Source organism: Zea mays, chromosome 6, assembly GCF_902167145.1.
Source record: "Zea mays cultivar B73 chromosome 6, Zm-B73-REFERENCE-NAM-5.0, whole genome shotgun sequence".
In the NCBI taxonomy this organism is placed as follows: Eukaryota; Viridiplantae; Streptophyta; class Magnoliopsida; order Poales; family Poaceae; genus Zea; species Zea mays.
Genome location: NC_050101.1, coordinates 83,485,953 through 83,500,934, shown reverse-complemented (window position 1 = coordinate 83,500,934; position 14,982 = coordinate 83,485,953). Strand labels below are relative to the sequence as shown.

The window sequence follows — 14,982 nt, the reverse complement described above, 5'->3', positions numbered from 1 at the left end:
AGGATTTTATTGGCCAAAGGCAGCTTCGGATGCAGCGGATTTAGTCCAAAGGTGCGAAGGTTGTCAGAAATGTGCAAGAGATCAAAAACAACCTTCGTCTTTAACTCAATTAATACAACCCACTTGGCCGTTGCAAAGGTGGGGCCTTGATTTACTAGGTCCATTACCACCAGCACAGGGAAACTTAAGATATGTTGTAGTGGCAGTGGAATATTTTTCCAAGTGGATTGAGGCAAAGCCGCTAGCCACAATAACTTCGGTTACTATTCAAAAGTTTTTCTGGCAAAATATTGTTTGTCGCTTCGGAGTGCCGAAGGCCATTACTGTGGATAATGGGACACAGTTTGATTCTGAAGCTTTCAGAGAATTTTGTGATCAAATTGGCACGAAGATCCATTTTGCATCAGTTCGACATCCGGAGTCAAACGGACTTGTCGAACGAACTAACGGGATCATAATGACAGGAATAATGAAGTCAATCTTCAATCAGCCCAGGGGAAAGTGGCCAGACGAGTTAATCAAAGTGGTATGGAGTCATAACACAACCATGTCAAGATCAACAGGCTTTACGCCTTTCAAACTATTGTTTGGGGATGAAGCAATAGCCCCGGAAGAGGCCAAAGCAGGATCAATAAGAACGGTAGCTTCGGCAGAAGGTGAAGACGAAGCTGATTGCTCTGTGGAAAAAGATGCTATAGAAGGGATCAGACTTCAGGCTGTGGAAAACATCAATAAATATCAAGCCGAAACAATAAAATGGCGTGACAGAAAGGTTAAGCTGAAGAACATTGAACCAGGACATCTGGTGCTTCGAAGAGTAGCCAACCCTGAGACAGTGGGCAAATTACAGCTGAAGTGGGAAGGACCTTTTTTGGTAGTATCTTCGTCAAGACCCGGTTCCTATAGATTGAAGGATATGGACGGCAACGACATCCCTAGGTCATGGAATGCGGATGAGCTTCGGCGATATTATGTTTAATTTGATGTAATTCTTTCTATTCTTTTTTGTGGCACCCTTTTCCTTTCCAAAGTGGGAGAAAGGTTTTTAATGGGGCTACAACATGTAATTTTTCTTTCCTTATTTCGATTCTATAAAAGTGATATCCCCCAAAAAATGTAAATGTAAATGCCAAGGGAAAAGAAAAGAAAACAGGGAGAAGCTCAAAAGTCATTCCTAAGGGAATGCAGAGCTTACAGCGAAAAGTCAACGCTGATTCCGCTGAAAGTAAAAGGCGAAGAAGCTCCTAAGGGAGGCTTACAGCGAAAAGTCAACGCTGATTTCGCTGAAAGTAAAAGGCAAAGAAGCTCCTAAGGGAGGCTTACAGCGAAAAGTCAACGCTGATTCCGCTGAAAGTAAAAGGCGAAGAAGCTCCTAAGGGAGGTTTACAGCGAAAAGTCAACGCTGATACACTGAAAAGTAAACGATGAAGCTAAAAAGTGAAAAGATTTTAATCATTCCCAATATTCATCTCCACAATACATTTCATCATGTCATTTGCACTCATAAACATTCATTTAAACATATATAGAATCATCATCATATCACACAAAAAAGATAGGCGCTTCGGCAATGAGGAAAGACTTCGAAAAAGGAAAATTTTTTATGCTTCGTTATGTACGAAAAGAAGGGAAGGTGTTTTTCGCCTTCGGCTCAAAAAAGAAGTTTCGTCCACAACAAAGCAGATTGTACACAGATAGCGGAAACAAAATATATTACAAGGTATGTACAAATTTACATGAGTTTTTCCATAATAATATTACAAAAGTCTCTTCAGAATTTTTTGCAGGAAAGAATATTGTAGCAACTGTCAAGCTTCAGCTTCGTCATACTTCAGCTTTGTCATACATCAGCTTCGTCATACTTCAGCTTCGTCATCCTACGAATATTAAAGAACAGAATAAGAAAGGTGCAAATTTCAAGGAGAAGGTAAAAGTAACAAATATAAGCTTCTTACCGGCTTAAGATGACTTCGAGCTTCGTCACCCACCATTTACCCAAATTTGGGTCATAAATCTATTCCCGATACTTCGGGCTAGGCTTGGAATATCTATTAGATCTGATGATGATAAGCTGAAGTTGGGCCTATTAACAAATTTTCCATGTGTGCAACCAGCCTTCAGAAAAGCGATAGCTGTGCCCCGAGAAGCTACCAGGGCGTAGAAGTCAGCATGGCCACCAATAACTTCATCAAGGGCATCAACCTCGCCTTCAATATATTCTAGTGTGTTGGGCAAGTTTTCAGCTGAAGGTGTAAATTTTTCAGAGCTGGCTCCAATAGAATGAAACACATCCTTCAGCCGTTGTACGCATCGGCTGCCGAAGCTCAGGCATTTCTCTTGAAGCTCCTTCAAAGATTTTTGCAAATTTGAATTCTTTTCCATCTCAGTTTTAAGACTTGCTTCAAGGTGTTTCTTCTCCTGCTCAGATTTTTCTAATTGTTTGACCAATTCATTCTTTAAACTGTTATTCTCGGCTTTGACCTCAGCCAAGGAGCCTTCCATAGACTGAATAACAAAGTCCTTCTTTTCTAATGCACCTTCGTGTTCTTTAGTCATGATTTCAAGGTCCTGGATGGTGAAGTCCTTCTTTTTCAGAACAGCTTCGTAATTTTCAACTTTTTCTTCCAAATCTTTGATGATAGTTTTGTTCTTCTCCTCTTCGAGATCTTGTTGCATTTTTAGAACCTTACTCAATAGTATACATTACCAAAACAATCTTCGCCAGTAAATGACCTAAAAAATAAACAAAATAATAATAATAATATTTGTTACCTTAAAATTAGCATAGAGCAGGCTTCCAGCGATATGGTGTCGTTGATATCTACAGAGGTCAGCTTCTAGTTTCGGTAGGCCAACGCTTTTGGAGAGGGTTCTAACAACTTTGGCCTCGGTGCGGTTCCGAAGGCATCTTAGCTTCCCTTCGTTGACCCCACCAAATAGCGTAGCCCCTGGCTTATACCCGCAAGATATGGCATATTTTTTCAACTCTTCCTTTTCGACGCCTGTTAGCTCTTGTCCAAGCAAATCTTGAAAGTTAAAACTTGTTTCTTCTAAAGCGTCATCGATCTGCTCCTTTCCCTTTCCAGTTGTCGTGGTTACCGCAGCCACAGCAGCTTCTTCCTCAGCCATTTTCAGGAGAATATTGTCAATGACCTCAAGGGTGGTTTCTAGATTCGAACCTTCTGTGGTCCCAGCTTCGGCCCCAGCAGCTTCGGTGTCGCCGGTTTCAGCTTCGATGGTTTCCACTCTGGAAGCTTCGGCTGCGGCGCCTTCGGCTTCAGTGGTCTCGGCAAAAGCAATTTTTGACACTGTCGCCGGTGGCGGCGTCTGATGAATCACATCTGCTATTTGAATAATTCTTCGTTTTTCGGTAGTGCAGGACTTTCTTCTGCCGAAGCTGCTTTGCCCTTCTGAAAAAACTTCGTCAGTTCCGGTGCCAGCGGACTTAGCTTGACAGGCAAGGGTTCAGTCATTACCTTCATAATCTCTTCTACTTCGGCAGCAGAAGGCGTTGTAGGAGTGTCTTCTTCTCGAACCAACGTTTTTGGTTCTGGAGATGCAGTTTTCCTTTTTCTTGCAGCGGCCACCTTCGGCTCAGGGCTCAACTTTTCAGGACTTAGCTTTTCAGAAATCTCCTTTTTCTTCTTGGTCACTTTGGTGCTCTCTTCGTCAACGGCACTGGCAATTCTTTTTCTCTTCGGGCCGCCAGCATCTCCGCCCAGTCGCCCATAGTCAGGATATTCAAAGCCTATAGCATCAAGTACTCTGTTCAGCCTTCGTTTCGGCCGGGTGCCGAAGGCTGCTGTCATCAATTGGTCCTCTTTTTTAGAGTAATTTGCAAGAATTTCAGTACTCATTATTTCGATTGTATCGAGCCATTCTTGGCAGGGTGCCTTAAAATATTTCTTGAATTTATAATGATAGGGTAATCGGACAAGCTCCCCCTCTTTCTTCTCTCCTTTAAGCTTCGGCATAGCCCATTCCTTCATAGTTGGAAATACTTTGAAAGCTAGGAATTCCTGCACCAAATCCCTAGTGCCAATGTGCTCTGCAATAATTCTGAATTCAGCCAGCACCGTTTGGGTTGGACCTTCTGGTGTCATATTGCACTGGGGTTGGGTTTCTCCGAAGATTAGTTCAAGCGGACTCTGTACAAGCTTCTCCTTGTCGTCATCAACTTTAACGTAGAACCATTCCGATTTCCAACCTGCCGGCCACTTGCTTCGATAGCTGATCACAGGAAATTTTGTAGTTTTTCGATATGCAAAGTTGTAACAACCAAAATTTTCATGTAGCCCATCCTTTCTGGCCTTAGTTTGGTAGTGTAGCTCGTGTACTCGGCAGAAACCTTCGGCAAATGGCTCCACAGCTTGGCTTCGGAGAGCCCAAATATAAACATTAAGCCTAACAATAGCGTTAGGAGTTAGTTGGTGAAAATAGATCCCAAATTTTTTAAGCACATCAGCAATCATCCTATTCAAAGGAAATCTCAAACCAGCTTTGAGAAAACTCTTAAAAATCACTATTTCATCTTTTTGTGGCTTCGGGGTAATATCTTCTCCACCAAAGCGAATCATCTTTTTCTCATCTTCGCTGAAGTAGCCCGACTTCACCATCTTCGGGAAATCAGCCTTCGAGATAGTCGACTTCCCGAAGTCCAGATGACTAGGCTTGCTCGGCACTGCGATATTGTATTCATCGTCAGTACCACAGCCTCCTCAATATCTGCTTGTTCTGCTTCAGCAGCAGGGGTGTCTTCTGATGTCATTAATCCAGATCGCTTCATTGCTTCAGAGATAGGAACAGTTTCCGCACCTTCGGCTTCGTCCCCCTCGCGCTCAACTCTAGCAGTAGAGCGCACTCTGGCCATTTAATTTTGAATTTCTTCAAAAATTTCTTAGAAAATAATAACCTTCTCTTCCGAAGCTATTCTTCTGACGAAGCAAACACCAAATCAGAGCTTCGTTTGAATGCGAAAATCAAGCTTCGGCTATGGTTAAAAATTTTGGCAGCAAAACAGTGCAATAGCAATGAATGCTGTGGTAACTTCACACCTACTCGTCTGTTTATATAGTGCTGCATGTAAGAAGGTGAATCGTCAGGATTTTTACACCAGGCAAACAGTTGCTCGCACCCGCTGAACGGTGGGCTGCAAAAATCAGAACAGTGAACCTGCATGGTGGGACCGCTACACGCTCGAAAGATGTATCTTTTCTCGACAACGAGCTCAGGGAAGGTGTTTTCGGACCTTCGGCTTCCTGAAGCCTAAGAAACTTTTTTCACGGATCAAGCTCATTACGAAAAACGATCTAGCACCGTGAAGGGGCTACTATTGGGCCCATGCTTCGTCGCCGAAGGTCCTGCAAAAAGAAACAGTTTCAACTGAAGCTGTTTGAACATGATGCCGAAGACACCGTTCACGAAGCTTCGGAACTACAGCATATACGAAGACGAAGGATTGAACCGACTTAAAGATAAAATGATCTTTTTAGCCTTCAAAGGTCTGAGTCATTGTTGTAAACTTTTATGAGGGGCATAATTGTAATTCCTCATGAGCTGTGTCCTGTGCCTATAAATAGTGAACAGTATTCCTTTACTGTTCACGCATTCCTGTAATTGCTAACGCATCACTCGGGAATTATTGTTTTGTCAAGGCAAAGGTATAAATGTACCTAAACGTTGTATTCAAATATCTTAAATTCATATAATAAGATATGTGAATGATGTCATTTATTTTTAATGTATTTACCTTTAGTGTTCCATGTTTTATTTTACTTTGTATTAACCTTATAAGTTTAATTACGAAGGTGAAACCTTCGTAATATTATGTTCGTGACCTTCGTCCGAAGTTCATTAAATCCTTGTGGAGATAATGCTTCGGCGGACGAAGGGCATTAATATTTAACATTTTATGTTGTCTTGTTCTTAATTCATAGCATTTGAGAACAAGTCTCCAACACTTGGAGTAGTGGTGGTTGGGGGGTATTTATAGCCCCAACCACCAATTCAACCGTTGGGGAGGCTGTCTGTCAATGGGCGCATCGGACAGTCCGGTGCGCCACCGGACACTGTCCGGTGTGGCAGCTACGTCATCCAACTGTTAGGGTTCTGACGGTTTCGACCGTTGGAGCTCTGACTTCTTGGGGCACCGTACAGTCCGGTGCCGCACCAGACAGTCCGGTGCCGCACCGGACAAGCACTGTTCACTGTCTGGTGCGCCTTCTGGCGCTGCTCTGACTCTTTGCGAACTGTTCATGTTGCAGGCGACCGTTGGAGAAGACCGTTGCGCTTCCTAGCCATTGCTCCGCTGGCACACCGGACAGTCCGGTGAATTATAGCGGAGCGGCGTCTGAGAAACCCCAAGGTGAAGAGTTCAGATTGTACGACCCCTGGTGCACCGGACACTGTCCGGTGCGCTAGACCAGGGTTCTCTTAGGTTTCTTTTACTCCTTTCTTTTGAACCCTAACTTTGATCTTTTTATTGGTTTGTGTTGAACCTTTGGCACCTGTAGAATATATAATCTAGAGCAAACTAGTTAGTCCAATTTTTTTGTGTTGGGCATTCAACCACCAAAATCATTTAGGAAAAGGTTAAACCCTATTTCCCTTTCAGCGCGGCCACGAGCTCAGCTCGTGTCGGCCATGGCGGTTCAGCGTCGGAGTGGAAGAAGAAGAGAGGCGAGTGAGAGTGTGAGTGAGCGCGATATGAAAGTAGAGGGAGGCAAGAGTGGCTGGGCGCTCAATGAAATGGAGTGGGCGCTGCTGCCAACTTGCCCAAGTGCGCGGACAAAGAGTGAACCGGAGCAGGGCACGACGACCACGTGTCCAGGCACGTGCCACTTGGCGATTGCCGTCTGCCTAGGCTACAGATGCGCTAGGGACAAAATGGGAGCACGAAGCGTCGCCCACTTTGGCTAGATTGCTCCCCTCTCTACCGACTACAACTTTGTTATAGGGGTTAGGGTGGTTTAGCTGCTAGATTTTGAATTACAAGCCTCCAAACTTTGGTTTGTCAGCACTGCGCGAAACAGTGGAAACTGACTGTCTAACTGTGTCAAAATATGTCAAACAAATTCAAAACTTCGCCAACTTTTTATAGGGTGTGCCCTATGTAATTATTTACAACTTTTGTAATTGGATCAATTTGATTTGAAGGTTATATCTGTATGAGCACGTTGGCATCTGAAGAGAGGTACAAAATTGGACTTAGAAAAAATCAGGTTTTTCCTATTTCTTTAACCCATTTCCCTAACCTTCATTTTTGGTTGAGCTTCATTTCTTTTGGGATTTGAGTTCTTTTGATTGGTAGTTTTAGGAGTCAATACTTACTTCTCAGGTTTTGGTTCTTAATAGTATTTCACTCATTAAGCATAACATCCACTAGCCACACCATCACATATAGTTCAAGAAACTATTACCACATGAAATCAAGAGTTGAAAGATTAACCATAATCAACCTAGATTGACCAAGTGGGTTCACTCATGCACACAAGCACTCAATAATAACCTACTGTCATAAAACATAGGCATCCAATTGGTTCAAACATGGGTTCACTTCACAACAACAGTGGTAGTTCTAGATTCTAATGTAAGTAGTGAATGATTGATGATGTCATGATAATGCTCTCATGATGCATATGCAATGTATGAGTATGCTTAACACTAGGGGTTTTATATCTAGTTGGCTCAAATATGTTCCTAGGAGTGTCTAGGACTCATCCAAGATGTTGAACTACCAATAGTTCATCTTGTCCAAAATATACCCCTTTTTGGCTGGGTTTGAGCTGGTTCTGACTTAGAATCTTGATTGTTGATCTACGAACTTGTAATCATATACTTAGCAAACTAGTTAGTCCATATGGTTGTGATGGTCATCAGGCACCAAATCTAGAAATAGATTAAATCACATTTCCCTTTCAATGGTTTGATTCACTCGCATCTTCATTAACTATATGAAGAACTTCTATAATTGAATTCCACATTTGAGACAAATGAATCAAAGTAGTATGATGTGAGCCCCATCTAGTATCCCCAAGTCTAGCAAGGATTTTTTTATTGATTCAAGCCTCATCTATTATTATTTCTTACATGTGTTTTACCCCCACGGCCCCGTCGACTTTCCATGCTAAACTCTGCAAGATGTAGACTGCAGTGGTGGCTCATCGGTCCAATATTGGGTCTTCAATCTCGAGGCGTCGTTACTTGCCTTCGCTAATGCCCAGTAGCCCACTATTACCCATTTGATCGTTGCCTGTTTCTACCCTCACGCAGTTGGGTGGAATTGGGAGTATCACAGAAATATGGAAATGAATCGCTGCAGAATGGTGGCTACCAAGGAGCAGTATGGAGTATGTGACCAACAAGCTAGGTTAAATAAGCCTATGTAATGTGAACTAGTTGGTTCGTGGGGCATTAGACTAGTGGGTTGTGGTCGGCTGGATTTAGAAATAACTTTTAGGATTTTATTACATGTAGAATTACGGCTAGACCTATGTTTTTGTATGTTTCACGTCAAAGTTAGATGGTTGCTCTATGTTGCACATGGCGGAAGCCTTGGTTGGTGCCCAAGGTCATCGGGTAGTGAATTCGGCCCTATGAGAGACAATCATGTCTTTGTTAGTAGACATATACCTTATCATCTATTTTAAATTTTACTATGTCTATTGTATCAAAATCATGTTTTATATGTTTGTTTACATTCACTGATGAGGACAACCTAATATATGTGGGGGTGATCGACCTATGGAAAAACATCTTTGCGCTTCAGGTAATAACGTGGCTTGTGAGGTCATAATGAGCATCAATTGCTGGTTGAAAGCTATTTCCAAACCTTCTCTTTGAGACCCTAAGACCACTAAGAATTTTTGGAAGGGATCATACTCTTGGGAGAAGGGAAGCTCTATAAATTGATCTCCAAGGTTTAGTAAGGACTCATACTCTTGGGAGAAGGGAAAGGTCTACAAATTGATTCAAGTTTTAAAAGGATTCTCGGTTATTTTGGTTCTCAGAATATACATGTGAATCTTTACTACTATTAAGGCTGCAAGGGGTAGGCTGCCTCCCCTGGTTCTGCCTTCGGTGAATCTACACCGTCCACTCGCTTCTGTAAATCTACACCGTCCGCCCACCCACACCCACGTTCGTCCCCCCGCCTCCCCCTCTCCCACCCCGCGTGAGCCGCCACCCCTGCTCCCCTGTTCGCACCCACCGCCCCTGTTCCCCCTGTTCGCACCCGCTGCCCCTGCTCCCTCTGTCTCGCGCCGCGGTGACAGGATCCGAGAACACCCTGCGGACGCGTCCAGGATTCAAGGCCTCCCCCTCCCTTCCCCTGCCCTCACCCCCTCGGCGATGCCTGGATTCACGGTGGCGCAGGCGCTGGAGGCGTCCACAGGGGGCGACACCGTGACCCTGCCCCCGTTCGACATCATCGCCCCTCCCCCCGACCACCGTCGATTTGTAGAAACTCCTCGCCCGTGCTTGCTTCACCAGCGATTCGGGGAGGCCATGCCCCCCTCGATCACACCCCCTCTCTCCTCCTCACCGCCTCCTGCCTCCTCCCCCTCGACCACATCTACCTCCCTCCGTGGCCTCGCTACCAAGGCCGAGGTCGTCGAGATCGACCTCACCGAGGAAGACACTAGCTCCTTGGCCCACGCGCCGCGGTGCCGCCCCTGGACCGGTCGAGAGGAGCGGAAATCCATCCATCCGGCCGTCGGTCGGTCTCGTCGTCTGTCGTTGGTGAGTGACCTCCAGCTGCTTTGTTTACCTGGATAGATAAATTTTCCTATCTGTTGGTTTTGTTAGTCCAATCCAATCTCCCAGATTTTTCTTCGTTCCTTCGTCGGTTCAGTTCACTTGCCGATTTGTGTGCTACGTGGTGCCACGCAGCTAATCTATCGAGTCCAACATAATCCGACCCCGCCCGTGGTTCATCAGCGTGCAAAATCCGCCCATCTCAGTTGCCGCCGCGCCGTAGAAGTTAGTTAGTTGCTGGTGCCCAATTAAGTCAAAATCAGATTCCCCTGAGCCACGTCATATTGAGGTCGAAATCAGATTCTGGCAGTTATTGATCTCTTATGGAGTAAGGAAAATTTCTATGATTCGTTTGAGTTTTACCGGAACTGGAAGTTGTGGTAAATCATTAGGTTAAGTGGATGAGTTCATTTTTAGTGTCAAATAGTCATGTGTGGTTACAGGGAATTCATTATATGAACTGATTGCGGACATTAGGGTGTTTGTGCCCTGCCATACACTGATACACTATCATCTATCATATTGCCTTCTGATGGAAATGCTCGATCTATTCACTATCACTCACAGAATTTGCTCACGATGTTCTTGAAGGAGCAAGCTGGAACTGATATGATTGGCCTATTGGTGTCTTGTAGGCTGTAATGAAAATCTGGGCCTGCTAGAGCCAGGAGTTTTCGTTGCAAATCTGCGTGTCCGCTATGGGTTCAGGCAACTTGATCGTGAAGAAGGTGGTAAAGCACAGCTCTTTTGATCTGGACATTCAGCTCGATAAGAGTTGGATGGAGGACGTTACCTGCCCGATCTGCCTTGATTACCCTCACAATGCAGTCCTACTGAGATGCACATCTTATGAGAAAGGCTGCAGGCCGTTTGTTTGTGATACAGACCAGACCCGTTCCATCTGTCTTGAGAGATTTAAATCTGCATATGAACTGCCTTCCAATGTGAAAGTTTCATCTTTTGCCATGCCTCCTCTCGATAGCATCATTCATATTGTGCCATCGAACGCAAACAACCGCCCCAGCTGCCCTCTGTGTAGGGGTGATGTTATTGGATGGATTGTTATTGGTGAGGCTCGGCAGCATCTTAATCAGAAGAAAAGGTGCTGTGAAGAGGATTGCTGCTCGTCTGTCGGTAACTTCAATGAGCTTGAGAAGCACACCAACAAAAGCACCAGGATTCACGCCCTTCAGAGATTGATCCTGCTAGACAAGTTGATTGGGAGAATTTCCAGCAATCTTCTGATATTGTAGATGTCCTGAGCACAATACATGCACAAGTTCCCAATGGGATAGTTCTGGGAGACTATGTGATTGAGTATGGAGATGATGACAATGGTGAGGACTATGAAGTTTTCCGCGGTGTCAGGACGAACTGGTGGTCATGTATATTCTACAAGGCGTTTTCGAGATCTTTAAGAAGTCGTAGAAGAGCAAGGGAAAGAAGGGGCAGTGGAAGGAGGATTGGGAACCAAGCTAATCTAGAAAATTTTAATATCGAGGTTCCAACACAATCTGTTGAATTAAGGGAAAATAGATTTGATGAAATTGATGATGAATACATAGTCACAGGGGCCCTCGTCTACATCGATTAAGGTGGTCGGGATTCGGCGCCTGGAGGAGGCCATCCACGGTGTCATGGTGCGTGTGCATGCAAATGTTGCGAGGCGAGCGATGTGGGTCATTCTCTCTGTCTCGACCTCACCAGTTACATCAGGTACGTCGCCGACGGCGGATGGATGACTGGTGTCATTATTCGTCGCTCCTTCCTTCTGTCTAATTTCCTCAATACTGCTCGACATCGCATCACCAACCGGCAGCAGGTGTTCGACCTCGGCATCGGCAGGTACAACAAGACGTGCCACAACATCTGAATGATATTGTGATTGTTTCACAGTTCAAAATTTTCTGTACGGTGAACTGCTATCTGAAATATAAACTTCATAATTTAGTCAGAAAATGTATTTTAGCCTCTTCTGAGTTTGATATTCGGCATGTCTGGTCTCACTTTGTAACCCAAGGCCAAACTGATTCATCGATGTATTGTAGCCCGAGAAGTCTAACTTATTCGGCCACGCGTGGGATAGAACACGCGGTAAACCATGCCTCTATGCCTTGCACACGCATGTCTCACTATCGCTATTTCTGCAACCTTTTCGTTTCTCTTCTCTGATCTGCTCATGAGAAATGGAATATCGTTGCATCGAGTTTGTCCATCCTAACAATGTGTTCACTTTATAGGCAAGTCTGATGTTGAAAGGATCTTCAAGGAAGTCTTCGAGGACCTGTCAGACAAGAACACGGGGATCCTGGACATCAACTCCCGCCACGTCGCTACCCTCATGGTTTACAAGTGAGAATTTCGTTTCTTATTAACCGCTTTGCTTCAGTGTTGGATCAATGACATGTATGTGATGTATGTGTTGACTATGCTTCCCCTTTCTCAATTATGGCTTTCACCAGTTCAATCATCAGGCAGTTGGTTGGACCTCACAAGGACCCTCCTTACATGAACACCATCACCGAGAAATAGATGTAAAATTGCCCATGCTTCGTACACATTTTCTTTGGGGGCTATGTTCCATTTTCAATTTCCTTATCACAAATGGGAGCCATGGACATCATGGTCGATCAGTTCGAGCACTGTGCATCTGCCAAAATATTCCAGGTATTGCACCCAACTGAATTCACTTCCATTTTTTCTTAAAACATTGTCCTCAAGTATTTTTATGCCATTTTTCCTTGTTTAACCTAACAAAATCATCTGCCAAAATTTAAGCTGACAGTCTAACCTGGGAAATTTTCAGAGTGCATAATAATGTTTCACTTTGCCTGCAAATTCATGTGTGATGATATCTCTCTGATGCTACTACTAGGTTTCAATGTCGAGAAAGTTCAATACAAGAATGTGATGTTTACTGTTTGGGATGTTGGTGGCCAAGAAAAGTTGAGGCCCTTGTGGAGGCACTACTTCAACAATACTGATGGCTTGGTATGTTTATTATTCTTCTAAGACCTTTATAAAATGATATTGATTGTTTGTAATTGTTCTGCTTGACGGGTTGGGTTATTTATTCTTCACTTATTGAGTTTGTGGGGATACTCCTCAAATTATTTTGTTTGTCAATCTCATCACTGGTAATCTTCAGGGGCAGTTATTGTTTGAAACATTATTATGCATTCGTTGCTACTTTTCTTCCTCGAGATACCGTTTCAAATTCCAGAGTTTTTTCGGGTTTATGATTACGACATACACGGTGACTCTTTATGCATGTTCGGTGTTGCAGATCTATGTAGTTGATTCATTGGATCGGGAGAGGATTGGAAAAGCTAAAGCTAAATTTCATGTCTGTAGATTGTCAGTCAGAGCTGCTTATCGTTGAATTTAATTTCTTCAACCAAGTTAATATTGAACAATTCTGTTGCAGGCAATAATCAATGATCCTTTGATGCTTAACAGTGTCATATTGGTATTTGCCAATAAACAAGATATGGTGAGGCAACAATATGTGGTGTGGGAAACTTCATGTCTATTATCAAACAAGCTGGCATACATGGTAAACTCCCATTTTGGTTGTTTCATATTGTCTATTACTATAGGGGCCATTTGGATCTATTCATTTTGGAGGAATTGGAATTTACTTAATAAAGTAGTCTATTTAGCTTGAAATTTGACATTCCACACCTCTCCAAAGCTCAAATATAAATCTATCTCAAATTCATGTATGATAAATAATTTTATGTACCAATGAAATATGTTTCTACTCTTCAACTTATAAGATTCTCTTCAGCTCACTCCTCTATATTAAAAATGTAGCACATAAATATCTCCCATATGTTGCTAATAATAGTATACAAATATATATTTCGCATAAAACCATATTATCTTAATTGATTTTTGCCTAAATTACTATTATTAGAATGGAATTCAATTCCAAGGATCGAAACGGGGCGTAAGTGGTGTCTTGTTGTTCTTGCATCTTCCATTTATCAAATATGATTCACGCTTAGTTTCTGTCATTTTGTTGTTCCGTAAATAAGATCTTTGTGTTACACTTTTTATATGTCACAGGACTTGTAGTGCCTGATCTTCCTTTGGAGGAGACAGCGTTGCTGAGGAGCAAGGCCATTATGCACAACATAGAGCTGGTTCATACCCACTCTCATCTTTGCATGCACCACTTGCACAAAGTTTGTTGCGTACTTGTGTTGCTATCTGGGTGCTAACTAAATTCTTACTCGAGATGGGACCTATCAAATCTTCAGCTTGGGCTCTGCCCATTCCAGACCTGCAAATATACACAGTTGCAAAAGATCTTCTAGGCCTTTGCAGCAACCCAGCCCTAGAAGCGGGTCTAGCTACTTGGGCTCACACATGTCAACAGGGTTTGTCCTGTCAACTAAATTCAGGATAGGTTACATCAAGGCCTTTTTATTTCTTTTTGTAACCTGGTTTGGTACCACACCGAATAGCTTTGCTTATTAATCATGGTGGACCATCCAATCAACATAATGGATATCTTGAGTGTAATGTACTTGGTATTTTTATAAAAGCTTCCTTTATCGAAAAAAATCTTGAGTATCAGCCATATACCATTTTTATTTTGCATGATTGCTTGCAGGTGCTGCTTACAACACCAACCACTCCAACAGATCGGATGAAGGGAATTGCACAAGCTTCAGAAATGGATTATGCAAAGTGTTAATTAAACTGTTGATTTTTGCTGTTGATTTTTGCTGGAGAATAAAAGAATTGTAAAGGGATTATGCAAAGTGTTAATTAAATTGTGCTGAATACCATTTGTTCTGTGAATCCTTTGTAGTAGTCCCACTGAGTTTGTTAAATTAATTATTGGACCTTTACAGTTGGGAGTTCACCTATTATCATTTAGCTAGGTTTTCTGCTTTCTAACTACATTTCAGCATCCACCATAGCTACCATAGCTGCACACTTATACACACAGTACCTTCTCCAACACGAGAATTGAATTTCCATGTCCCATCTTCTTCATGTACTTGATCAGTAGTAGCCTCAGCATAGTGGCAACGAAAGGTTTGTGGGTGGCATTTAGAGGTAGGTTGCTTCACAGGAACTTTTCTTTATGGGATTTTATTATGTCATTCTTGTTTTTGTAATGACTACTTGAAATTGTTTTCGTTTAGGGTCGTATACTCATTTCTGTAATTTCCAAAACATCAGATGCTGATGAGATGCTGATGAGATGTGAAT

The 14,982-nt window shown here is 43.0% G+C and overlaps 1 protein-coding gene, 1 non-coding gene and 1 pseudogene across 2 annotated transcripts; all 3 read left to right on the top strand.

Moving 5' to 3' along the window:
• Positions 1–8,752: 8,752 nt before the first annotated feature.
• On the top strand, positions 8,753–8,883 carry LOC111589584 (U4 spliceosomal RNA). The gene has a single exon (XR_004850949.1). It is a non-coding gene; the product is annotated as a U4 spliceosomal RNA (small nuclear RNA).
• Positions 8,884–10,428: 1,545 nt separating this feature from the next.
• On the top strand, positions 10,429–11,347 carry LOC109940454 (uncharacterized; annotated as a pseudogene).
• A 1,236-nt stretch (positions 11,348–12,583) lies between these two features.
• Positions 12,584–13,249, top strand: LOC109940453 (ADP-ribosylation factor 1; the record flags this gene model as incomplete). The annotated part of the gene is made up of 3 exons (XM_020539981.1): positions 12,584–12,744; positions 13,040–13,099; positions 13,181–13,249. Coding segments are annotated over exons 1-3 (279 nt in total), but the record flags the coding sequence as incomplete, so codon positions are not given.
• Between the last annotated feature and the right edge of the window lie 1,733 nt (positions 13,250–14,982).